Here is a 27,332-nt window from a genome sequence, read left to right on the forward strand (position 1 = left end):
GGGAGTAAATTTAGATTAAACATAAAGAAGCAATTTTTTATGATAAGGGTGTCAAGGCACTGGCACAGGTTGCCCAGAAAAGTTGTGGCTGCCCCCTCCCTGGAAGGGTTCAAGGCCAGGTTGGACGGGGCTTTGGGCAACCTGGGCTAGTGGAAGGTGTCCCTGCCTGTGGCAGGGGGGTTGGACTAGATGATCTTTAAAGGTCTCTTAGTCCCTTCAAACTCTGACTATTCTATGATTCTATGGTGAAAAGGTCAAAATAAAGGCTGAAATTTTCTTCTTTAGAGAGGATACGGCATCTCTGTTGCTGCAGGTCTGCAAGAGCGATGGAGACACGCTCCTGTCAGAAAGTGTAAATCTGGCTGATGCCAAGCTGATGCCAATGATGAGGGGCCTGGTTCTAGGACTTGAGCCAAGATGCTGGGCTTTATCTATAACAGAGCAATGCGGATGCAGCAAACAGCTCAGGGTACCCTGAACCCTTCACATCCCTGCTTCCCAGAGCTCCCACGCTGAAAACAAATGTTCCCATGCATGGGAACGTTTCTATGGCCTTCACATGTTGTATGCACTGAATAGAAATGAGGGTGTGAGGGGTAGGGGATACTCTCAGTGTCTTTGCTGTATGGTGGAACTAACTTGGAATGAGTGTCTGCCCAGCCAGGTGCTGTCTCTGATGGGGACAACAGGGCACAGTGACAGGGACAGCAGTGTGATACCCTTGGGCTCCTAGAGCACAGACAAACCTTTCTGCCACCCTGAGGGTACTTCTGCCCAGGACTACTCTGGTAGAAGAGGCCAGGAGAGAAGAGAGGTGGGTGTGCAGGAGGACTGCCCTTGGTGCAGGCTGTCTTCCTCTCTCCCTAGCAACCTGCTTGTGCCCAGCTGCCCAGCACCACCTTCATCAGACCGAAGGGAAATCTTTGTTCTTGGACAGCCAAGTACTTTGCAAGGAAGTGTTTGAATTTCAGGGATCTTTGGATATACGAAGAGGTTTGGAGTCTGAACCGTCCCTCTAACTCCCAAGTCTGTAGCTATCCCTATGGCTCAGCTGAGCAAGCACACAAGCTTGCTCTGTCCATGCTGAACCAAGAGGGTAGGGAAGTGTGATGAGGAGAGACCCAAGATGGTGGGACAGAAGCCAGGCAGGTCCAGCTGCAGCCAAAATGCCTTGGCCAGGTGTCAGCGGAGCTCTGTGCCAAAGCTAATAATCCTGCCAGGAGCCAGGACTTCCTTGCTTGGATGAAAAACTAGGCTAATGGTGCTCGGCTGGCTCCAGAGCTCTGCTGGAAACTGCATAGCTCTGCTCTGCCATGTGAAACTGCTGCTTCAGATGGGGCAACCAGCTTCTCTTCTGCAGCAGATAACGCAGGGATCTGTGGCACTGAAATGGGGGCATGTCCTGACACAAGGGTTGTCCTGGGGCTCTTTTCTTCTGCTGTGTCTTGAAGAGAGAAAGCAAAGGAATTACCACCTCATTTCCATCAGGCTGCTGGGGCTGTTACCATAATTTTGATATCCACTTTGTGACTCTAGGATGGGGTCCCTGCCAGCTGTGGTGCTTCCACTCTGCTTTGGGATGCTGGCACAACACACATTTTAGCTTCAGGAAGGGGGAAGCTGAAGCAATTCCAGACAGAGCTTCTGCCTGCCTAAATTGGTTGCCCGTGGACTGCAGGCTGTGACTGGGGGATGTTCTCCATGCATAAAGGACCTGCCACTGCTTTCCTGGGGTTGCTGAAACCCAGCAAACATTATTTGCAGAGCCACCACACAAAAGCACTGTTTTTCCCCGAGACCAATGAAACCCAAACCCATTGTGAGCCTGGTAGTGCTCTTTCCCAGAACAGCACCTCTTTCACTGGCATCACCAAGTCTCTACACTCCTCCTGTGGAGCAGAGACTGGCCTGTCTGTGTGTGAGCGTAGAAATAGCTGATGAGCAAAAGTAGAGACAAGACTATTCTTATGGAGTATATTTTTGGGTGAAAATGTGTCTCACTGTTGAATTCAAACCCAGCTGTGAAATAGCCTCCAAAGGGAGAAGCCCGTTGGATTGTCAAAAGGTGTCACACACCATTAGGACAATCTTATGGAAGCAGATATGGACTAGATGGAGCCAATGTGGATTCCTAAAGCAACCAAGGAAAAGATACAGCTTTGTGATGAGGCTTCAGGAAAACTGACTGAAACACAGTCCTAATCTTCCCATGTTTCTATGATAACGTCCTCTTTGGAGGTCTTCTCTGGTTGAAAGATCTCTGGGCAGGATCCTTCCCAATTTTGCCATGGAGGAGCATTGGCCTTGTGAGGTTGAGGATGCTGCCACAGGACATTTAAGAAACAGTGGTAAAAATAGCATTATGGCACAATCGCCACCATGGATTACCCAGGCATTTCCCAGGGGATCTCACAGGGATATGTTCTGTGCCCTTCTCCTTTCCTGTTTATTCAAGGGGATTTTCACCTCTGCGGTCTCTAGGATGCAGGTCCCAGATGGCACTATGACAAAGAGACAGCTGTTGGGATGTTGTGGTTTTTTGTTTTGTTTTGTTTTGTTTTGTTTTGTTTTTTTAAGACAAGCAATCACTTTACAAAAAAATTAAATGATAAAAATTCTATGAATAAGTAATTCTGGAGAAAATGGAGATTTTTTTTTTTACGTTGGTGATTAGGATTAGCAGCAAAATAGGGAAAAATCTTGCCCCTTGTCTTCCTGCAAAAGAGACTGTAGGTAAGGACCAAACATGAATGTGTTCCTCAGGAAAAGCTACTGTCTTCAGGAGTTTCTTACCTTAGACAGAAACAGCAGATTAGCAGGTCTGAGAATTACCTCCAGAGATGTCCAGTTCTTCCAGCAAATAAATCTATCCATTATTTCAGGTTTTGTAATCACTGAAGCGATAAATGGAACCATGGCAGTGAGTACGGGTAAAGCAAAGAAAGGCTGTAGAATATTGTTCTTCAGAAGTATCCTAAGGTTATAGAGCAGCACAGATTGATTTATGTTTTAATATGAGTTCTTAGATGTTTGATCAACACAATGAGGTTTTATGAATGCTGGCTGACCTGTGGTAACTATATGCACTTAGTTCATTGCAACCATGAGGTAGAACATATTAGCATAAAAGTTTGACTGAAGTTTATACTGATGTGCTCTCCCTCACAATAGCTGAAGCTGAGAGCTTAGATTTTTAAAGTGAGCAGAGCTTAGTGGAAATCTAGGGATTTTCTAAGCTGTGATAATTATTGTATAGATGACTCCTACAAAAAGGTAAGGACAGTCATTGGCAGAAGGGCACTTAACAGCCTGCTGTGGTTGAATTACGGACAGTAGTAGAGCCATGAGGACATGGAAGTCTTGCCGTCCAAATTCAAGAGCAGCTGAAATGAAGTCAAAATGACATGAAAACCAGCACTGGCTGGAAAGGACTTCAGGCCTTACAGCTCTCATCAGAGCCGTAGAGCTGTGTGCCCCATGAAGGACCCCAAATTCAGTTTTGGAGCCATGTCAGAGCTCTGCTCCATCCCTGACTTTCTTCCTTCCCATCACACCTGGTCCCATCCCAGGTGGTGAAAAAAACGTGTGGAGATAGTTCCTCTTAGAGACTTAGTGAACAAGATGGGTATTGAACATACTCCAGCCCCTCAGAGATGCATGTTAGAGCATCTACCATGGGGGCAAAGGGGATAGCTAATGTGAGCTGAGAAAGTGCCATTAACAATGCAAGGATTTTAGAACTATAGGGCCAAGGATGACCCTGGTTGGCCATGGAGACCTAACAATGCAGGTGTCAGCTCTGGTGATGCAAAGCTTGTCTTGCAGGACATTGTCTAAGCTAATAGTTCAATGCCTCACAGTCCTATGTACTGTGTATCTTCACAGCAGCCCAACCAGGGCCAAGTTATAGGTTATAAGCAGACAAGATGCTCAGAAGTACTTGGGAGCATCTAGTCCCCTGTTTTGAACCTAAAGTGGATGCAGACATTGCTCATAGAGTCCAGATACTGTTGTGAGGAGGGACTCACAGTGCTCATTTTGCAGGGCACTATGCTCTTCTTGCTGCTTATTTCTGCTAGCGGCTCTGTGGCCACCTGAGGGGTTGGTTCAGCTGACTGATCTGCCTGAAATATGGTCTTCTTTTTCTTTTTTGATACCGTGAAGGGCTGTGCAAATGCTAGCTTTGATGTAATGGCAAGGAAGGTCAGGACAACCTCTCTCTGCTGCCCTGCAGTCACAGGGTGACTTAAACCACCCGTGGAAATACACCTCGGAAAAGTTGTCATTCATGTGCCCAAGCCCACCCAGAAAGTCCAGCATGGTAGAGGGGCTTGAACCTAGTTTCTGGGTGACTGACCCATAACCTGTGGCCGTTCCTTGGTCCTCTGTCAGCTGAGAGCCCCTCCACATGCTGCCAGGACGGCAGTGTCACGTGCCCCTGACAGTCCCTTGGCCATCTCTGGACCATTCCTTTACCTCCAATCCCCTCCAAAATCAAGGGGCAGCTTGATCCCACCAAAATGCATCATCACACACCGCTTAGCAGCACACCGCCACCACCACCATCATCGCTGGTAAAAAATCACTGTCTCTAATGTGCCAGGCTCCTATCAAAAGGGGCTCTGGGAGGAAGAAGCTGTGTGTTTCCTTTAACCTACAATAGAGTGAAGCAGTTCAAAGAGAAGGAAAAGGAGGTTAACAGTCTCTTTGAAATGTAGGTTCAAATTCCCAGCACGGCCCCAGTCAATTACCAGCAAGCACCGTGACACACATCCCCTGCTAACGAGGAAGAGGAGGGGAGCACATGGTGCAGAGGTCCAGACGGGCAGTGGTGGGGGTTAAAGGACATCACCACGGTGGTGGGAAAGTTTCCAGGGGGCAAAACTTTGGTTTCTTTCGGGCTGATTCATCCCCCTGGGGTGTACCTGGAGTGGGGGCTGGCCCACTGGAGGGGATGGAGCTGGGCAGGGTGGCAGCACATCCCCCTGCCCAAACCCCCTTGCAGCTGGCAGGGGTTTTTTTTGAAGGATGCACAGCGCCTGGCACAGCAGGCTGATGCTTTCTCCAGGGTGCTCCTCCGTGGCAGAATGAAACACTTTTATTTTAATACCATTAATGAAAGGCAGTGCCGGGGTGGGGATGGGGCAGGAGGGGGGCGGGTTTGTTCTGGCGCTGAGGAACGGGTGCACACAGGCATACAAATGCTAAGAGACAAAGACTGTGATTAAGGGCCGGTGCTCTGACTCTCGCTTATTACAGGAAAGGATTTATCTGATGGCCTAGTTTCAGCTCCAATTTTTCACCTTTTAGTCAGGTTCCCAGGTCTGCTTGTCCACTCAAAAAGGGAAATAAGGGGATGTCTCAGGGACGATGGGGCAGGAATAATGCTACTGTGCTGCCACTAGAAATGTGCATGGGGCGGAGGGTTTCGTTGCCCTAAAGCTTTCCCAGGAGGCAGATCCGAGGGCAGCCAGAAGGATTATGCCCAACCACGCAGCATTATTTTCTGGCATGGCAAGAGTACATCTGCGCTTTCCAGCCTGACCAAGCCAGGGTGTGTGGAACAAACGTGCTGGAAATAAAAACCTCCTGCAAAATGGAAAATGTACAGAGGAGCAGCTATTTTTAAAAGGGACGGCACCTACTGCTGCTGTAAAGTCAGTCACATAATCAGTCAGTGAAGGACTTCTGTATGCTGACAGCTGACAGCCAGGAGAAACAGCTCCAGCAGACTGGCTTATGGGTACCAAGAGGTGCATGTTTTCAAATAAGGAGAAGGTTGTCCTATGCTTCCTTGAGCACAAGGCAGATGAGTGGAATCGACCCTCAATGTCTTTCCCAACATGCTGGAAAGCGGGGTGAGATGCTGATAACCCTCCAGGAGACAGAGTGCTGCAAGCAAATGCCAGCTCAGCCACTTCTTTCCCCTCTCTAACCCAGCCTATCTTTATTGCCCAGCCTCCACTGAGGTTTTCCTGCTTCTAAAAATAGTTAGCCTCTAATTAAAACGCCCATCTTTCTTGCCAGGGCAAATGTATCCGGCCGCAGAGCTGAGCTGGTCCTGGAGACAGACCGAGCTTGCAGCTTACCAGCCTGGCTGGCTTTCCTGGCATGGGCAGCTGCAATGGTGGCTGACATCAGGGTTTAGTCCATCACACCGTGTTATCAAGCTGACAGCAGTCTCAGGAAGCTGGCATGAGGACCTCCTCAACTTTTCCAAGCCTCTTCCTCCTCTGTGGGGACATTAGTGCTGTGTGTCAGGTGTCCACATCCTGTGGGAGAGGGACACCATGCATGGGCGATGTGGGGGCTCATGCTGCTGGTGGAGATTTGCATCCTTCTTGCCATCCAGAGGGCTTTGGAAAGGCTATTTAAATACTAAAAATCACTAACAAAGTAATAAGATGTTAAGGCAAGGGTGCAAAGGAGTACTGGGAGGGACAAGGTGCAGCACAGTGCTGGAGCATCATACAAGTGGGGCATTCACAAGGAAGTGGGAGAATCCAGCTTCAGACCCATTGCTCCTGGGACAGTGTCCTCCCCCAGGACAGCAGGACACTTTCCACTGCTCCGACTGAGCCCACATCCCAGGGCAGGAGGGATCCCAACCAGAAGGAGCATGGTGGTGTAGCCTAATGGTCACAGCCTAATGGTGGCCACCAGAGGAGCAGTCATCTCTAAGGGCTGGTGATGGCTTATCCCCTATAGTCCATAATTCTGCTGGGAGCAAGATCTGGCCTCTCCTGGAGATGTCAGCCCCCAGGTTATGGTCTGACTGTACCTCGCATGCCATCCTGCAGGACAGGGCAGTTTTGGGAGGCAGATGGAGAACCAACAGCCTCTTCCAGGCATCCTGCAGCTCTGCCTGCCTGGATGGAAGATGCAGTTGTTCCTTCAGGCTTGGGAGGACCGGGAACACTGCCCGGAGGCGGTTTCCTCACTGGGGTTCTGCTTGCGCCATTTTTATACACAGCACCGAGAAGTGCTTAAAATTAAATTTGCTATTTAAGAGCAGGCAAAGCCCTCCTGAGAGGTTTCTATTTATTCTTTATTTGCAATGGCTCTGCATGCTCTTAGCCCTCCATGAAGCAGCCCCCGCTCCTCGGAGAGAGGTGCTGAGAAGACCACGTGTATCTCACCACCTAAAGCTCTGCAGTCTGGCAGCGTGCAGCTTTCCGTGCCGTGGCATTGCTTCTGCACTCATTCACTTCCTCCCACCTCCATGGTCTTGTGAAACAGCTCGTGGGCTCTCCCCATATCACCCACTCTGCAAATCCAGCCTTTCAACCCTAGCAGACTGTGTCCCAGATTGTCCAAATCCATGAAGAGATCCCCACCATCTCTGACAAGGTTTGAAGCAGATCCTGTAGGCAGAAAATTTGCTCCAGATACTATTGTGCTGCTTCACTGCCACATGTCCATAATTTCCTCTGAGTCAGCCAGTGAAGCTCTCAAGCCTTTCTGCCAGTGAGGAGCCTGGCGAGCCAAACACAGCAGGACAAATCCTGCCCCCAGTTTGGAGATGCAACACCCACGAGGCTGGTGGAGCTGAGCAGAGCAAGGAGAGAAGCCGTGTTGCACTTCGGACCCAGTGACAGCTGTCACCCTCCCAGCACGAAGGCAATAAATCCAGGGGATCTGGGTTTATTCTCCTCCAAATCACTTTATTATATTGTGAGTAATCACAAAGCCTTACAATGCTGCAGAGGTTCTTTAAAAAAACAAACTAACACAGCGACGGTATTTGCCAGCTTTTGCTAAGACTTGTTTAGCTAGCAGCTAGCATGAGATTACACAAGGAAATCTTGCAGTCTTCAATTGGATTGTCACATTGGGTTTTAAACTTACCACAGTGGCGCAAAGACAGTAACTCTGACAGTATGTGATTCCCGAAACATTTCATCTACATACAGACTTATAAAATTAAACAACTTTTTAAAAAATTACATTTTCTGCCAGCAGAAAAGAATTCTCTTAAAAAGGCAAGATCCACTAAAAAACACCTCCCTCCCAAACTGCCCCCATCTTGCACTGCAGTTGGTTGCTCTTCCCCTCCAGATCCCTGCCTGTAGGCAGTCCCATTGCCTTTTTAAGAAAAATCAATATTTCTTGTGACTGTGAAGGCTGGTTGAACATTGCAAAGGCTCAGTAGAGGGGGAAAACCCCCAGCACTGAAGGAAAGGGCTAAAATCCCACCCTAAGATCAGTGATTGAAAAGGAGATGGGTGAAAATGTGAGAGAGTGATTTCAGTATCCAAAGTGAGGTGGCTTTGGGCTTTTATGGGCTCAGTGGGTTTCAACCATCCCTGGAGACAGCTGCTTTGGGCAATAGGGTTTCCATTTGCAAAGACCTGTTGGGGTGTGAGGACAAAGCCTGAGCTCCTCCCAACACTCCCGAGGAGGGTTGTGGGATAGTTTTATATCTGCATCACCTTTGCATGGACCTCCCTAAACCAGCTTCAGACCTTGAAGGTTGCCTTGATGCCAGGCTGGGTTTAGAGACCAAGCTGCAGCCCAACCCTAGTAGGACCCCATCCACATCCCTTCCCATCCCCAGGACAGAGTGTGCCAGATGCGGACCAGACCTCAGCAGACACCTCCATTGCAGGAGCTCCTATAAGCAAGTTGAAGGCTTCACCCACAGCGTTGAGCTTACTGTGCTGCCTTCCCCCACTTTCTCCTAGCCTGGAGAAGAAGAGGGATGAGAGGGGCTCCCCTTTGCTTTGCCAGCATTTCAGCAATGGAGGAAAAAATGAGTAAATCTCTGAGGACCAGGCTTTTTATCAGATTTCAGTTGGCAGCCAAGGAGCTGTGTGAAAGAAAGAAAAGCCACAACTCTGGAAAAAAAACCCCAAGATCTTTCCCCTGATAAGCAAAGCACTCCAGGGTTGCAGGCGTCAGTGTTAATTCTTCCCCTGGCACGTTCTTGAGAATGTTTCGGCACTGGAAATTGCCTCACACAAGCCCAGCTGAGTCACAGATGTTGTGTTCAGATGGGGGACGTCAGCATGGGAGCGGCTTACTCTCACGTCCTCTGGGTCTGCGTCTTGGTTTGATAAGGTCATCAAGATGAGAATCCCTGTCCAGGTTTTCTTCCAAGCTTCCCCGGAAAGGGAGGGGGGATTTTTTTATATTTTTTTTTTTTTAGCTAGGCTACATGATCTCTTCACTTTGCAGCTCAGATAATTTGCTTCATTGAAGGCTGGTTCCTGGATGAGATGCGGCTGTTGGCAGACCTCTCTGCTTCCCTTGCTCTGCTGCACATCATCTCTGAGCAATAGCTCGCTAAGGTTAGAAAGACAGGTTGGACCTGAAGTAATTTGATGTGAAAAGGATCAAGATGGGAAACTAGGGAGAAAATTGTGGGAAAAGTTCTTGACTTACTCAATGTTCATTGCACACCTATGCAAATAACATGTAAAAAGCAGCACATTAGGAGCACCCTGTATTCAGGTTTGTCTGGAAATGTTTCTTCAAGACTGAAAGTGCATGACAGGGAACAGGGCGCTGCTAATGAAGGCAACATCCAGAAGGCACTTCTTGGGGAGTAATTAAAAAAAGGATGATGCATGGGTTTGGAAGCAAGCAGCTACAGAGTCGGTGTGTTTTGGTGTGTGCTCTGGAGAAGAGACGTAGCTTTGCTCCTACAAACGTGTCTGGGGCATGAAGGTTTGCTCCAGACCAGCTGTTCTGCCCTGGAACCTGCAGAACAGCTTGGTCCCCGCTGTCTAGCATCACTGCTCTTGAGCTAACGGGCTGCATGCAGGACCTCAATGCACTGGGCAAAATCTGGAGCCTGCAGGCGATTTGGGCCAGGATTTGAGAGTTTATAAAATCCACAAACAATCAAGTATTGGCATATACAAATATATAAATTATTGACAGTTTTACAAAAGGCACACTGCAAGCCATCTCAGTCCGACACCTGTACAAATCCCCGGCCCCCCTCCCTCCCTTCCCCACCCCTTCTCCCCAACTTTCATCACGAAACATAAGGCGCTGCTGCTACGGACCCATGACTGTCGTGGCAACTGAGGACCTCTTTTTTGGTCAGCCCAATTTGTCGGTGGTACTGTCCTTCTTTGATGGTCTTAAGACATTGTATGTTCTTCCCCAAGGTGATGCTTTTGATGGAAGGTAGGTACTTCAGCACAGTCTTTGGCAAGGATGACATGCCGGTCCCAGAGAGGTTGAGCTCTTGTAGGGAGTCCAGACCAAAGATAACTTCAGCAGTCAGTGACTTCAGGTTGGGATTGCTGGATAAATCCAGGACTTGGAGGGCTGGTAGTTCCTTGAAGCTGTAAGGAGATAACTCTCCAAAGCCACGCAGGCCACTGAGGGATAAATGAATCAAATCTTTCATCCCTGTGAAGTCTCCTTTCTTAATCTTGACTAGAGGATTCCCATCAAGGTTTAAGTATCGGAGAGGAATCCCTTGAAGGTTTGGCACAGATGTGAGCCTGTTTCCAGAAAGATTTAAGTTCTGAATGTTGGGGATGCTCTTTTCACGGTGCCTTGTAATTGTGCTGAGCATATTATTGGATAGATCCACATTCAGGGGTTTTCCTTGACCTTTTGAAGCAAAAATGTCCACTGCTATATCCAAAAGCTTGTTATTGCTCAAATCTATGTCACCCAGAGGAGAACTGGAGAAACAGTCCTCTGGAAGGACTTCCAGAGAGTTATGACTCAGATCCAAGGACTCCAGGTACCGCAGCCTGGAGAAGGTTGTGGAGGAAATCTTGGCAATTTTATTGTAGCTCAGGTCGAGGCTCACCAAGGTGGTGTATCCAGGGCCAGTAAGCATTGATTCATTGATTGTTTCCAGTTTGTTTGATGACAGATCCAAGTAGGAGGTATCCAGAGGGATTGGGACAGGAACAATGTGTGAGCCTATTCCACTGCAGTCCACCTTGGTCAAGCTAAAGCTGTCAAAGAGACCAAAGCTTTCCACTTCACAGTGGCAGCCGGGGAAGCAGGTTTTGGTGGTACCAAAACAGGGAAGGAGAAGCAGCAAACTGAACCAGGCTAGGAACTGCATTGTTGACCTGGAAAACAAGACGATAAGAAAATAGATTTGATTGCTGTAGAAATTACTTTACTGAAGATGCGTAACAGTTTAAGTCATGTGGTCTTCTCCTCTGTCTTTCCAAAGGAATAGATTAACTATACCCTTAAATAGCATGGATGTCCCAAACACTTTGTCTCTCATGTTGTGAACCCCACTGGGAAATTAATGAATAAAAAAAAAAAAAAGGGTTAAGAGTCTTTGAAGATATAACCAAGTTAAGGCACATCTGGAAATTAGGTGTAAGAACAGCAGGCTGCCTTAAAGTGAGATCTATGCGACATACACCCTTTTGATGGGACCATGCATGAGGCTAAATAACAGCTCAAATACTGAGGTGTTTTACACACTGAGGCATTTTACACACTGAGGCATTTTACACGCAGAGGTCTTCATGTCAGGGTATCCGTGTGAGATTTGGAAGTGCTGGGTTCAAGACTGCACTGCCGGGTTGGAGAAATCATTTAGGTTGTGTGCCCAGTGGGACCCTTAGGTGTCCCAAACCCTTATCAGGGAAGGAAAAAACAAAGATTTGTTCAAATTTCCTGTAAGTGACAGAAATAGCAGCATCATCAGAACATCCTCCACGATGAACAGTTTGAAGGGCCAGCTGCCTACTGCCCAAGTATACAGCATGCCTTCCCTTGCTTAGACTTCAGATGCAAACTTAGATGTGTTTAGACCTACCTAAAAAGGATCATTGCTTTATGGCTAAAACCAACCCTCCTCAGGCTAGTGGCAGGCAGGACAGACAACGGCCACTTAGCTCCTTGTCTGTTGGAGCAGAGGAACCAAGAACTGTTCAGTCTAACCCAGACTGCTGTGGTTGGCCCAGCCTCCTCCACAGGCATTTAGTACAGAGAGCCAATTTGTTTCATATAGAGCCTCTGGGGAGTCTTTGCTAATTACATTAAGTATTATCTCTGATTAACAATACCAGCAAGGAAGGAGCTCTCTCCACCCCTCTGGTTTTGACCCTCCTCCAGCTGAGACATTTCTGTCCCTTCATTGTTGCAGCCAAGGGAGGAGGAGAGCTGATCTGCACCTCACTGCCTTTGCTGGACCTGTTTAGATTGCATCCTAACAGCTCCTCCGCACAACTGCGCGCAACAGCAGCTGCGTGATTTCAAGAGCCAGACAAAAAAGCTTTAGCTCTGCATCTCCGGAGAGGGTAAACTGGAGCGTGACAGCATTCTGCAGGTCAGCAGAGACAGCAAGGGCTGTCCTCGTTGGTTCCCACTGCAGTCATGGGTGATGGCTCCTTGTGTCTTACAAAGTCTCTGGGAGGCCGGCAACAAAAGCTCTCACCAAACCAGGCAAGCAGATTGATCAGCACTGCTCTTTGGCTGTGCTGCTGGCAATAAACAGAGGCTCATGTGCCGAGCACTCATTTAGTGGGGGGGAAAAAAAAAAATCCCCCTTAAATGTGTGTTCCCATCCCCACCTCGGCCCCCCTGGTCTCTATTCTTACCTTTCCCACTGCTGTTTAAAAGCACTTTATTGACTTCCTTGCAGTATCATCTTTCCCACACACCCTTTGATCTGGCTGAGGCGCCTTCCCCACAGCCCTTGCACCTTCCCAGGACCATTTCCTAGAAGTTCATGCTTCCTTTCATCTTCCCTCACCCACCCCTTGGCAGCAGTTTCTCTCCCTTTCCAGCATGGTCTTCCTGGCCCTGTGCTTTTTCCCAGGATCAGGGACTACTTGCCAATGTGCAAAAGAAGTGCAAAGGGGAAAAAGCATTGCAAAAATATTGTCCTGATCACTGATACGACTTGTCTGGCGGTAACTCCCAGACCTCCTGCAAATAAAGAGCAGAGATTGGGACTCTGGCCAAAGTGCCTGCAACCAAAGCATTGCTAAAGGCCAACACGCAATCCTCTGGGGTCCATTATTCTATAGAAACAACAGAAAATCAGTAAGATGAGCCCTAGTCCCAGCCCATCTCAACTGTTTCTTGAGAAAACACATGTGTGCAGAAGGGATGTAGGGGGTAGAGCTCCTTTCTGCAGATACATTTCCAGATATCCCTTTCTTAATGACATAAGGCTGATCCCCTCTGGGTTTGTGCAGACAGACCATAGCTTGCTCACTTCTGCAGTCCCCCCTAAACTAAATACTACTTTTTTTTTTTTTCATGAAGCTGCATTTGGAACGCACTGAAATGTTTTATTACCAGGGGAAATTACAGCAGTGGGGAGCTCTTCGGAAACTAAAAAAGCAAAAACTCAAATGTTAAATGTCTCATGTACAGGAAAGTACCTGCATTAATGTCAGCTCAGTCTACTGGTATTTATTCTCCCAAATCCCACCCAGTGGCTATTCCCACTTGATGTCTCAACAGGGAAGGCACCTCCTAACTTCTCCTTCAAAAGCCAATCTCAGTTCCTCATGTAATTCTGTTGGCTCCAGTGGGAGCTGGATCAGAACCCAGCAGGTCGAAAGACACATCAGTGTGAGACTTGGCTTTCTGAGCACTGCCAAGACCTTCATGGGCCACCTGAAGAACAGCAAGAGGGCAATCTCCAAAGTCCTAGTTGAAGTGGGAACGGACTTTTTAATAGGGACTGTAGCAATAGGACAAGGAGCAATGATTTTAATCTAAAAGAGGGTAGACTCGGACTAGATATAAGGAAGACATTTTTTACAATGAGGTGGTGAACCACTGGCACAGGTTGCCCAGAGAGGTGGTAGATGCCCTATCCATGGAAACATTCAAGGTCAGGCTGGATGGGGCTCTGAGCAACCTGATCTGGTTGAAGATGTCCCTGCTCATTGCAGGGGTGCTGGACTAGATGGCCTTTAAACATCCCTTCCAACCCAAACTGTTCTGTGATTCTACGATTCTACGAACTGAGAGGAGAATCAAAGCCAGCGCTGGGCTTCAATATGTGACTGCCCAAACCCCTTTTGAGATGAGAATTCCCTTCCCAATCAGCCCCAAAAATTATGACCAGAAGTGGGCAGGTACAATGACTCCCACTGCAACATCCATGGCTCCAGAGAGCAGCAACAGGAAAACATCACACAGCTGAAATGCAGTATGCAAAGCTCAGCTTAGGGATTTGCACAGCATCTATTGCCTCTTCCCTCCTCGCAGCACTGCCTCAAATTCTCCCTTACAGGCTCTGCAATTGCTTTGCAGATGAGATGCAATCCATTATCACTGGTTAAAAACTCCCTTATGGAGCAGCACAAAGCATTCATAGGCTAACAAGCCACTTGGCCAATAGCTATGATAAAGGATAGGAGAAATAAAGGTACTGGTCATCTTCCAGTCCAAGAAAGAGACTCCTGCGTTGCCAGATAATCAGCAAAGAGCTTAGTCAGGTACAGGCATGCTTCATCATGGCATGGAGCAATCAATAGCATTCTTTGAAATGGGGTAAGAAACATGCCACAGGCATTTACAGTTCATCTGTATACAGCGTGCATTTGAAACCGCATCAAATTGCCTTTGGATTGCTGCCTACGAGCTGCTCTGTTGATAAAGGCAGGAAGCCAAGGTATCCCCTCGTAAAAGGAAGATGAGTTTTCCTCCTGCTTCACTGGGGAGATTCACCTGGAGGAAACACCATGGGCCAGAAACCACCAGCCCCATCACCTGGCATGGTGAGGGGAAAGCCACCAGGAGAAAACAGTCTGCTTTCAGGCTGGTTCAGCCATGACCTCTTCATTTCTATGGCTGTTGTGGTGTGGGGAGATCCCAGGGATAAATTTTTGGCCATCTGACAGCTCTTGTCTGGGGGGTTTGTTACACCCACCGATTTCAACAGGAGCTGCTGAGGGTGCAGCATCGTCCCCCACGTTTCAGGTGACCGGAGTGGCTTCAGGGCTCTGGTCTTTGCATCTTGCTCGTTCTTTCTGCACAGCAAATATCCTGAGACAACCCCAGGGAGACCCAGTGGTGGGTAATGGAGCCCGGGTTGGACCAAGCTCCCATCAGGGTGCCCGCCTTCCTTCCCAAATCCCACATCTCTCCCTGAGCCCACAGATGCCCAGACCCCTCCACCCTGCTGTGCTCATCTCCGGGACCATCACGTGGCAGGACCTGGGTGGAAACGTCACACTGAGATTTCCTTGCCAAAAAACCTGTTAAAAATCTGATTTTAAAAGCAGACTGCAGAGGAAATTTAGGTGTCAGCTGATGGTTGGGGAGGTAGGAGAGAGGAAAGACCTGCTATGGTGTGGCTGCAAATTCACTCTTCTCATTGCACTCGATTTCCTCCCTCTCCACTTCCTTAAAGACTTTTCTCACTAGTGTTCCTCGATCCATGGCTGAGACTTTGCCACCTTGTTCCTACCCAAGGGAGATGTGCTAACACATCCCACCCTGGATGGCAGCCCATTGCTCAGGGACTGGTCCCCACCTCGTGGGAATGTGGAGATGAAGAGGATGCTACCTAGACTACCTCCAGTTGCCCTGGCAACCACCAAGCCAGAAATCCCTATAGCCAAAAATCAAGGACTAATTAAAAAAATAATACAAATATTTGAAAGTTAATTGTTTGATGATCAGGAAATGGCCCCCCTGTTCATGCTGCACCCCTCGGCTTCCCCGAATGTGGAATTTGGAAAAGCACCAGCTGAAATGAAGCTGGAATCGGGGCTGAAGACCCAAAGTCACACAGTGAAGCTTAAAGTAGATAAGAAAGAAGTGCAGAAACCCCAGGTTTTCTCTACAGTGGTGTGACGAGAAAGAAATTACTCCAGAAGGGGATGAAACCCACCTAAGACCAGACCCATTCTTGGAGATGCCTCGTCTCTCCCTTGACCATGGTGGAGCGGGATGCCCGCTCTCCTTGGGCTGCTGCTTCCCACCCCATCCCTGGCTGCATCCTCCCAACTCGAGTCCCACCCAGCAACCCAGTGCACGCAGGATGAATCAATCCAGTTCACTCATCCAACAAAAAACCCCCTAATCCTCCTTTCTCCCCTTTGGTGGGTCAGTTTTCAAGCAAATTGGGCTGCCCAGCCACAGGGTTACCAGCTCTGACACAGGAATGGGGAAAACAGGACCCATCTTTTCAAGAGCAGCCACCATTACAGCAGATCAGGTACATCACGAATCCCCGTGGGTCTGAGACGCAGCGGACTGATCCTGGTAATTTCCAGGTTTCTTGCCAATGTGATGCTGGATTAATTCTGGATTAATAATAAATATCGCAACCTTTAAAGGAAAGAGGCAAAAAGGGAGGTCTGGAGGCCTCCTATCCTAAATGGATTTGCTGTTCTAGCAAAGGATGGAGGAGTTGGATTAGCAACAATATTTCATCAAGAAGAAAATTTGGGGATTGTCTTCTGTTTCTTGCATCAGCCAAGTGAAAAAAAGTAAAGTCTTTATAGCAAGGCCCACAAGGCCCACTTGGCTGCATTCACTAATTGGGGGCAGGGGAAAGGGAACGCTATTGGAAAGTGAAACAAGCTGCATAGGTTATGATAGAGGCCATAAATCCTCCAGACTGAAAAAAAAAAAAAAAAAAAAAAAAAAAGATAGTTGGCTCTTTCTCTCTTTAAATAGGAGGCTCTGAGAGGCAGCTGGGATGGCAGCTCCAGAGCACCAGGATGCTCCTGAGTTGCTTCTCCAACAACAAAATTGCTTCAGAGACCTTTCCCCTCCTCTGCTCCCATTAATTATTCTGTAAAATAAGAATAATTATCAAGTAAAATGCAGCACTAGCAACAGCTACACTTTTCCAGTGCAGACTCTCCCGGGCTGAGTCCAAGTGACGCCACAGATGCAATCGCAGCCCGGTCTCCAGATCCCATGTGCCAATGTGAGCAGACAGCAAAGCTGGTTCAAACCAGCCTACAACCAGAGACTGTTAATCCCTTAACTCACAGGCACACACCCCTCACATGATAAAGAAACTGCTGCTGACAAAGTTACTCTTTTTTTTTTTTGGTGTGAATCCATTGAAAGTAAAGGTCATCCAGGCTTTTGCTCTGCCTGCTTCAGACCGGTTCTTCCCTGCAGAAGGGGTCCCCACATGCATGCAGCAAAGGGCTGTGTTTACCCCCTCAATAAAGCTTATTAAACCAATTAGTGCTTCCTCACAAAGGAGTTTTGGTGTAAATGGGAACAGGGCTTTCTGACCCACGTGTTATTTTTTGTTGCTTGCTGGTTTGGGGTACGCTTTGCAAATACCAGTCCTGGTTTTATACTCAGTGTTTGTGACTTCTTGGATTTAGGGAGAGGAGAGCTAATGAGAATCCAAGAAGTATTTAGGTTGGATCCTGCATTTGCTTAGATGGGTTTGGGGGGAGTTCGGTGGAGTTACTCTAGATGTCAGTGACAGCGGATGAGAATTAGTCCCTTGGCTCTTCCAAATTTAGCTTGATTTCATGGAGCCCTCCATCAGAAGCCATTGCACAAGTCACTTTTGGGTGGTAAGTTATTATCACCCTTCACTTCACACTGATGGTTTTATCAGTGGGAAGTGCAAAGCTGCTTAGACAGCAGAGTGATCCCTAATTACCCATCAAGATATAAAGAAGGGGATGTGCAACTCTTCTCCTCACCCTATTTCCCCCACCAGTGCATGTAAGCATTGGGATGGGGGGAAACTCAGCAACTGGGTTGGTGGCTTCAGCCCTTATGGCTCAATGTAAAGAGACACCAAGGGCCTGAACAGGAGCTCAAATCATCCTGCAGGTACCTGAACACTTTTTGCTCCATCCTCCTGCTCACTGAGGAAAATCAGAATGAGGAAAATGAGCACAGGAATGAGAAAACAAAGAAAAAAATAGAAGATTTCTCTATGAATTCCTTTTTGCTTTAATGACTTCTAATACTGGATGTAAAAGCACCTCCTTTGCATTCAGTCAAGAGCCCCACCACCAAAGGGGGTGTTGTTAGTATTAACCCAGTGGTATCAGGAATCTACATTACCAGGCTATGGAAGAATAAAATACAAAAGGCACCAAACTGGGGATGGAAAGAAAAAGTCGTCTCTCCTCCCTCAGTGCAGAGATGTGGTTGTATTTAAGGCAGACTAGGGTGGGCTGCATGATGGGGACGGGTGGTCTCAGGATGGGATTTATCCTCTCTAAGCTGTGGGTCCCCAGGCATTACAGGAGGAAGTCAAGCCAAGCAGACCTTGAGCCAATGGTTTATTTGCTCTGTGGGGTGCTTTGTCCCCATTCCAGTGATTTCAAGAGGGGACAAAAATGCCATAAACAGAGACCAGATGCTGCTCCCAGATCTGGACAAGAACCCCATTGCTCTGCATCAAGTCTGTCTTTGCAAGACTTGAATCTTACCAAAAAACATGGAATTTGGGTTGTGGACAGTTTTCTAGGCAAGAAAGGGAAAAAACAAGACACCGTTCCTCATTTTCCCCAGATCTCAGTTATCTCCATTCACTTTTCTTGACTCTGGACAGAGAAACTGCTGAGCCAAAACCACAGTGATGAACCAGCATCCCACCCATGCTCTCCATCCTTCGAGGAGATTTTCGTAGATATTACAGGGGATGGGATAGATAAGATTAGCAAGCACAAAGCCAAATTCTTAAGCATCAGAAGCCTTTCACAACCCCAAAGCCAAAACCAAGCAGCCCCTCAACCTACCACATGGACTGCAGAAAAAACATATGGGATTGATCTGGAGGAAACCCAGTACCTCCAAACCCTACTGCTCCACACCATGGGTTTGTTTTCAAACATGTGACATCCCTTGCTCAGCTGAAACAGTTTCTGCTCTATTTTTTTCTTTAAAGTAAAAACCCAATAAATATAATTCTTTAGAAAAGAAAGAGAGATCTATTAAAACAATCTTTGCTCCAACTGTTAATGTCACAAATCCCATCTGCTTTGCAAGAAGCCACAGCTAATTTATCATCCTAGTGTTTAAACAGCTAATAGTTTATTCCACTTGTGCAATCTCCCCCCTCCAGCATCCCTCATCACCTCCAAGGAGGAAATCAAGGCGCAGTGCGGTGTATTTTGGGCTCTGACAAAAGGAAACCTGTGCAGGCAGGTCTGCCAGCCCATACAGTGAGTTCCAGCTGATTTACATCCGTGGCTGAAATATGGACAATTTCTGACGCCCCGAGAGCTGCACACCTAAAAAAGCCACATCTTAGAAGCAAACAGCAGCCCAGCTCCTGGGAATTTTGCCTTGAGTGGGAAAAAGTCGGTGCTACCTCCAGCATGGGCAAATTAGGAATTAAATCACCGTGGCACCAGGGTTTTGCACAAAAATCCCCCTTCCCCACTCAGCCCAGGAAGCTTTCAGGTTAATAGCAGTTTTATTGGGGTGGGAGAAATAGTCTCCTGTGGATTTTGAAAGCAATTTTTATCGCCAGCCTCACCCCGAGCTGTGCTTGTGCCCGGAGGAGGCATTCCTGAAAGGAAATGAAGTTTGCCAAGCCTCTGGAGCTGCCGTGGCCAGGGGAAGGCAAGGAGCAGGGTGGCACCTCCCAGCAGCACCGGGGTGGGGGGGGGATTCAAGGGGCTTGCTGGGAGCAGATGGGACACGAGCATCCCGACCCCGCTATTCCCTCCTGGCTATGCCAGCATCAGGACCGCTCAAACTGGGAGCATCAGCAGCCGCACACTGGTTTCCAGCAGCTCCAGGATGCACAGGATCAAACAAGGTGCCCGCAAGGGATGCAGGAGCTCAGGGCTTTCTTCTGCTCCAGCATCACCCTGGGGGTGACCACCCCAAATCCTTTTACCCCCAACGACCCCTGCTTCCCATCCTCCCCGCTCTGCTTTTTAACCGTGAGCACTTCCAGGAACAAGACGTCTCGCTATCCTGGCACTTGCTGAGCACAAGAGACCTCATCTCAGCCGGGAACACAAATATTTTCTTAACCGCCTCAAACTCAGCCCGAATAGGATCTTTATCATAAACCCAGCCACACTCCCGGAACGGGAGGTCTCTGTTGCAGAGGAGTTATTTTGGCACAAACGGGAGGACAGACCAGCCTGTCAGGATGGCACTTCACAGCAAAAGGAGAGGTGTACACTGAGTTTTACACCAGCCCTAATGCATTTTGCTGTAGAGGGACCTGTTGAAGCTACCAACAGGTCCCCCTGCCCCGTCATCTCCAATGCCCAGGGGCTCACTGTGGTGGAGGGAGTGAGGCTGTGAGTACCTAGGTTTTATCCAAATCACAGCAGTAACATTGTGAGGATTAAACCTTCCTTCTTTGGGGCTGCATCCCCCTTTGCAAAAGATCAATTTAAAAATGATGGGTCACAGCTTCATCTGCAACGTCAGGGTTGCACATGCTTCCCTCTCCTCTTTGACCATTCCTGGTGTCAGAATAAGAAAGTCAACAAGCTGATGTGATTTTTTAAAGTATAAAACAACTGAGGCAGGGCCTCATTTCTTAGCTGGTCAGTTATTGAAAGCTAAAACAATCCTAGCAAGCTGCTTCTATAGCCTCAGCCCTTGGCTGTGCCCTCCCACACCTGACCCCCAACCCCAGCTGGTTCCTGTGCCAGCTCCTGCTATGACCATACTTTTTTGTAGCCCTCTGGCTCCCAGAGACGTGATATAATTCAAGAGGAATGCACTCAGGGACGAACACCACACACCAGGCCAGCAAGAAACATTAAGAGGTGCAGCACAGGGCAAGGAAACCTCCTACCCACGATGGATGCTTCTTGGTTTTAACTGTTAATAGAGCTGCTTGGCCATATCATCGTGCCCAGCTGGGAAATGCCACGTGCTGTGCATGTCCCTGGGATGGCACACACCACATCCCACCCCAGGAGAGGGCAGGATGCCAGGACCCACCGGTGGCTGTCTGGTCCATGAGGGAAAAGCACAATGTCTGTGGATGTACCCCACATTCCCAATGTAGTTTGTTTTCAACCGCCCCGGTAGGCTGGCCTGAGCTGCAGAAGGACTGTGCTGCATGGATGGACACGGATGGGTTCCCCTGGAGTGGATGAGCTGGGCAGGGGGAAGGAAGGGAGAGCAGGGATGGTGCTGGGGGAAGGCGATACATCCCAGGGTGATGCTTCTGCCCTTCCAGGTGAGACATGGCCCACCGGGAGCAAACAGCTCATAGTAGCCCCATCATCCTGCATCTCTAAGGGCTTTCCAGGTCTTTCTCCTTGAAGCAGAGGTGACTGCAAATCAGCTGTCCAAACGCTGCCTCTGACAGCGTGTCTCGGTCGCGGTGCTCTGCCCAGCTCCAGCAAGCAGAGGCAGCTGGCACCAGCTGAAATCATGCAAAAAGCAGAGGGAAAAGAAATTTGCCCCAGTGGGACTCTGGCTGGGCAACGCCTCCAGCCCTGGCAGAAGGATTTTAAGAGGACCCCATGCGGGTTTAGCTCTCTGAAAGGCAGCAGCTCCCAACGTCCCCTTCTCCTAAGAGCCCTGTGGAGCTGCTGGCTTCAATAACAGAGGGCAAAGAGAGGAGGCAACATTAGGCTGGGTGCCCCTCAGCACTGCCCCAGCTGGCCCAGGGCTTCTTTGTGGGCTTTTTATTTATTTTTGTGGTTGGGTATTATTTTTTCATGCACAATAATCTCCAGGCCTCTTTGCCGCCTGTGGCTCTCAGCGTGCAGCTGCAGACCCTCCACCGAGGAGATAATAAATACAATCCTGGCCGTTATTGTTGCAAACAGCACAGCTGGAGGCTCCCGTCTCGTTCCCCTCTCAGCTTTTCTTCCTCCCCCCCCAATAACTCTTGCAACGTGACGCTGTGAACAATGAACGCCAGCGAAACTGCTCGGTAGAGCATCAGCTGGGACTTCAGGAGCTGCCCCCACTCCGGCGAAGCACGCCAGACATTCGCTACGCCCAGCGGGTCTCCTACAAGATTTGGGAAGGGAGGATTTGGGGAGGGGGTCTGGGTAAAGCTGACAAAGGGTTTAGCAGCAGGGCATTGTCCTCACCACGGTTCCCAGCCCAGATGATGCTTCACTGCCCCAGTGATGTGGTGTTGTGGTGTCTCCTTAGCTCTTTGCCTCCCCTCCCTGGCCCAGAATCCTCCAGTCCCTCTTGGCTGGTGCAGGGTCTTGGAGAGAAGAGTCATCTAAAGTAGGTTGGGAGAGCCACGTCCCCAGCAAGATCCACTTCTCTGCCCTGATTTTACCACGAGTTGCCATTCATGTGCCTCAGTTTCCCTCCTGATGTCTTAAGGTTGATTAACCCCAGGGCTGAGAGATGTTCATCCCTGAGTGGGGATGGCGGTACCACCCTCAGGTTCAAATCCCACCAGTTTAACTGGGAACGGAGCACAAGCCAAGACACCCCAGTCTCACCCCATGGAGAAGCCCCCTGCCAACACCACCACTGCCACAACCAGTCCAGGCAAATGCCAACACTGTCCTCATGTCCAGCTCTTGCCTTGCCTGGACACTCTAGGGTCACCAGCCCTGCTTTGCCCTCTGCAAAATGAGCAGCCAGGCTGGGGGACAGGGAAGGGGACATGTGGGGAGGTGGTTGTGGTGGAGAAGTAGCTAAGTGCCTCTCAAATCAGCATTTGTGGACTCTGAAGTGTGGCTGCAGTCTCGGTGGCTGCCAACAACAGGCCTGCCTGCCCAGGGACCTCTTCCCACCCATGCTGCTCACCTCCCCTGGCTCCATCCTGTCCCCATCCCTGTCCCCTTGTTTTTGGCACAGCTCTGTGGCACTTCTGTCATGCCATGGAGATGTCGCGAGTCATCCAGGACGCACGCAACCATCCTCCTTTACCATTTAACCCTGTCTTAAACCACCTCCTAACTCTAATTTGATCTGATTTCACTGACCAGCAGACTAAGACTTCCCAAGTTACAGCATTCTCATGTGTGTCCTCTGTACGAGCTATATGGTGCTGGCCCCTTGCACCCTGTTCCTTCCCCCAAAGCCAGGGGAGGTCACCCTGCACCATGTTGTGAACACAGGAGATAGGGACATCACTATGGGACATTTGGGGGCAGTTCAGAAGAGCAATGCTCCCCCCACCAGTGCATGATACTGGCCAGGTTCAATTACCCTATGACCTTGTAATCCTTTGAGTTGGAGATCTCTTGCAAGAGGTCCTGGGTAGATACAAGAGCTGCATGTTGGGTGGGAACAGAGCCTCCAGGATTAAAGGGCTTTGGAGGAAGGGTCTCCTCCATCCTCCTGTGTGAAAGAGCCTCGCCATGCCCCCTGCTACAGACATCTCATTCTCTAGGATGGGAGAAAAATGGGTGATTTTGGGGTCAGGGACTTGGGATTTGTCCTGCCCTACTTGGAGAGCTCTGCGCACATTTGTCACTTCAGACACAACGGGGGTGAGGAATCACATCTGGTTTGACCCATCTGCCACAGCAGGGCTTTGCCTTTAAGTCTCAATTTTTCTTGATGAGGGTTATCTTATTCAAAGTAAAAAAAAAAAAAAAAAAAAGTCCTTATTTCTCTCCCCACCCTGGATTTGAGCTGCTGGGCACGAACCAGGGGAAAGGAGAGGAGTCAGCATCACAGACACATGGACAGCAAAAAAGAAGCAGGAGGGGGGAAAGGGGAAGGGAAAGAAAACCCACAGATGCCAGCACTCAGATATTACACACAGCACATGGCCCTCTGCTCAGCTACAGCAAAGATAAAGTGCTTTTTTCCAGTTTGCCACTGCTCCAACAGGCAGATTTCCAGCCTGGTTAATGCAACTCAGGAATGTCCCGTGCTAAGGCAGCCAGGTTGGTTTAATCTCTTGCAGCGTCTGCAAGCCAGTGGGGAGGCCAGGGTGATTCTCAGAGCACGTATTTCCTTCCCCTCCCTGCTCCACATCTTATATATTCCACGGGAGAATAATGGAAACTCCCAGGCAATTAAAAAAAAAAAAATTGCAATACAAATGAAAATTTCAAGGCTTCCTTGTAATGAATGACTGAGCCGATCATACATTCCCCTTGATAGGTCCAGGTGCCAAGTTTTAAGACAAGAAACAGCTTGCTCAAGCCAGCCTTTATCTCTCCCCAGCCCTCAACATCATCACGGCATTCGGAAGTTTCTTTTGATAGCCTGCCAGGCGGCCAGCACTGCGGCTACCGCGCACGGCCCGGGGTGCTGGGGGTCAGGAGGGCTGCCGGACAAGGATGCCTTGTCTTATCCCACCCTCCAGCCTCTGCTTCTCCCCGACAACCAGCTGACAAGTGAGGAGGAGGAGGGAGAAGAGACCAAAAGAGCAGAAAAAAAGCAGTTAGGGATGGAGGGAAAACTCTAAACCTCCGGAAGACGGTGGCTCACCTTTTTTTCCCAGCTCTGTCTCGCACCGGGGTGGCACACGCTGCTGTTCGCTGGGGGCTGGGGGAGCACAAGATGCTTTTTTCTGTATCAAAAAAAAAAAAAAGGCAAACCAACTTTTTCATGTTTTTTGTTTTACGGCTCTCCCAATTTTCTCCCACCCATTCAATGCTGGTTTATTCCTTGCACTCAATCTTAAAGAATAGGGGTGCAGGAGACCCTCACCCCGACCCTGCAGCCTTCCTTGCCAGTCCGTCTCGCTGTCAAAAATTAATGTCCCCTGGGATGTCCGTCACGTCCTCGTTCCCTCTGAGTGTTTTGTAATTGCTCCCCACTGCCTCTGCCAGCAGCTGCTCAAATTCATTCACAAACCAGCAGCGTCTCCCCGCAGCACACCCGCTCCAGGATGCTGCAAGGGAAAACCCATCCGGGCGCTGCCACCCAACCTCCTGCCTACCCCGGTCCAGAGCATCGCTCACCCACCGCCTCCGGAGAGGAGACGGGTCAGGGCCTCGCCGGGCCATTTATAGCCCACATGTGAGCAAGCACCTCCCGTGTCCTCTCCGGGACGGGGACTGGCTCCTGTGGGTTGTGAAGGGACACGAGCCGTGCTCCGTGCCAGCACGACGGCAGACACTAACCCACTTTGCCTGTGCAGCGCCTGGCCGCCGGCGGCGAGCAGCCAGCCAAGTTTAGACTGCAAATTCTCCCAGGGACATACCAGGCTCCCTCCGGTCCTTTCAGCATCTAAGACATCCAGTGTGCTCCTTATTCCTGGAGAGATCGACGAGGCGTTGGTCTAACCCTGCCTTTCCACAGCGCCTCTTCTCCCGGTCTCCGCTCTGCTCTCTACCGCTGCAATAAAGCCCCGCGCGCTGCCAGGCGAGCTTTGGAGCGGTGATCAATGCAATATTTCAGCGCAACGCCAGCGATCAGCACCGGCTGCTCTCTGCAGAGCAATGGCACAGTGTCCACCCAGACAAGTTTCCTACTGTAACTTCAGTGAATGCGGTTATTCAGGCTAACGGCAGCTGATTTATCATGGCAGATTTCGACTCGGGAGACTGGAGGCTCCTTGCCCGGCTGCCGCGATGAACGCCGTGAGCTCGGCACGGCTCGCCGTGCTCTCGTCGTTACACCCCTGCTCGAATGCCTTCGTTGCCACCGAATTACGTTAGCTAACCGCGATGGAGAGCGTCGGTTAACGGAGGCGATGCCACTTCCCTACGACACAAGCCACCAGCTCCATCCTCCCCGCTCCCCTCCCAGCCTTCCCAAATCCCAAGCAGAGGAGTAAAGTTGACGGACCCTTTTGTTTCCAGAGAGCTGGCACGTGTTGTGGTTTACTGGGCTAATAAATCTGCCGTGGTCTGCGCCTTTTAATGACTGCAGCATTAATAACAAGTTTCCATGGAGCTGCTTAAAAGTTTACAGGGTGTGTGCGTTATCAGGGGAACCCCGTGCTTTCTGACCTCCTGCTTCAAAAGTCACAACCAGCAGCTTTTTTTTTTTTTTTTTCAATAAGAGAACAAATAAATCCTAGCCTGCTTCCTCTCCCTTCCCCACCCCCCCACCCCCCCCCTCCCCAAACACACCTTCCCCTCCAGCTTAATCCACTTACAGGCATGGGAAATTCCCAGGCAGGGAGCTTTGCCCTGCCTTTATCTCTGAAACCCGGGGGAGGGGACCCCCCCTCTGCACCTTCCAGCCTCTTCACCCCATCCAGTCGACCCCTTCTAAGCTTTACACCCCCCACCCCCCTTCTCCTTCCTCCCCTTACCTTGGGTGAGCTGCGAGCTTCCCAGCACCAAAACCCGACCAAAAAGCCTCTTTTTTTTTTTTTTCCTCCCCGACTGCCGTGCTGGGAGGGGAGGGCTGGGGAAAGGGGGGGGGGGGGGGGGGGGGGGGGGGGAGGAGGGGAGACAGGGAGCCCTGTGTGAAATCAAAGCCCCGAAACCGGGCAGGGGAGGCGGTGCGGAGCCTCCAGCTGCTGCTCGGATTACTTTGCAGCCGTGGCAATCCCAAGCACTCCACAAACCACCATTGCACCGGGGGAAGGAGAAGGGAAGAGATCCTGGCTGGAGACTCTTCATGCCCCCCCCCCCCCACCTCGGCTGGAGCCCTCCGGGGCGAGGAAGCCGGGCTGGGGGCTCCTACGCACCCGCTACACCCCAAAATGTCCCCCTTTGGGAAAGGCAGAGGTGGGGGAAAAGTAGTTTACCTCCACCCCAGACCTCCGTCTTTTCACCCCCCTCCCCACCCGGGGTGTTTTGCAGCCGATACCTCCCCCCTCACCCCGCACCGCCGGCCGCTGAGCCCCCACGCGAGGCAAATTCATCACACCAAAAAAGTTTCCCCACTCGGAGGTTGCGGGGGGGGGGGGGGGTGTCTCCCCAGCAGACACCCCCAGGGCATCTCCAGCTCCCCGGGGAGGCGGCAGGGAGGGCTCAGCCCACCCCTATACACCGAGCACTGCCCCCCCCCCCCAAAAAAAAATTAAAGAGAATTGGGGGTGATGGGGGGGGGGGGTGTGCAATACCTCGGCGGGTGCCTGCGAGCCCGGGGAGGGGATGGGGGCGGCTGGGGGGGACTCACCGGGGCCGGGGTCGGTTCCCACGGCGGGGAGCAGGGAGCCGGCAGCAGCAAGGCTTGGGGCCGGGTGTCCCCTTCTTCCCTCCTCCTTCTCCCTCCTCCTCCTCCTCCTTCTCCTCCTTCTCGTCCAAGGCGTGCAGCTGGCTGGGCAAACGGGCTGCCCCCTTCCTCGCAGGAGGAGGGAGCTCAACAGATGGCTGCACACAAGGGAACATCTGGGAGGAGGAGGAGGAGGAGAAGGAGGAGGAGGAAGGAGGCAGGACTTGTGCTCGGCTGTGCCACTCCTGAGCTGGCAGACCCCCCCCTTATGGGGAAAAAAGGGAGGGGGGTGTCAAGCCGGCTTTGCACACACACCACACACCCCCCCTCCCTGCTGCTCTGTATCCCCCCTGGGTAAAATCCCTCGTTATCCCTTTGCTTTCTTGGGGGTCACTCCAGAGTCCCCCTCCCAGCACAGCCTTGGTTCCAGCCCAGACCTCTGCAGGGCTGTATTC

At 50.2% G+C, this 27,332-nt stretch overlaps 1 protein-coding gene across 3 annotated transcripts; it reads right to left on the reverse strand.

Annotated features, from left to right (window-relative positions):
* Positions 1-9,982: 9,982 nt before the first annotated feature.
* On the reverse strand, positions 9,983-26,971 carry TSKU (tsukushi, small leucine rich proteoglycan). Of its 3 annotated transcripts, none has more exons than XM_074861078.1 (3): positions 26,842-26,971; positions 24,250-24,331; positions 9,983-11,048 (listed from the first exon to the last, which is right to left on the reverse strand). In XM_074861078.1, exon 3 carries the CDS (start codon positions 11,039-11,041, stop codon positions 9,983-9,985), a length of 1,059 nt encoding a protein of 352 aa, XP_074717179.1. In that variant the 5' UTR covers positions 11,042-11,048; positions 24,250-24,331; positions 26,842-26,971. The 3 variants fall into 3 exon arrangements, with proteins under 3 accessions (XP_074717179.1, XP_074717180.1, XP_074717178.1); XM_074861079.1 differs by lacking the exon at positions 26,842-26,971 and adding an exon at positions 26,027-26,078; XM_074861077.1 differs by lacking the exon at positions 26,842-26,971 and adding an exon at positions 24,968-25,758.
* Positions 26,972-27,332: the final 361 nt, after the last annotated feature.

The sequence above is a fragment of the Strix uralensis genome, chromosome 2 (genome assembly GCF_047716275.1).
Source record: "Strix uralensis isolate ZFMK-TIS-50842 chromosome 2, bStrUra1, whole genome shotgun sequence".
NCBI lineage: Eukaryota > Metazoa > Chordata > Aves > Strigiformes > Strigidae > Strix > Strix uralensis.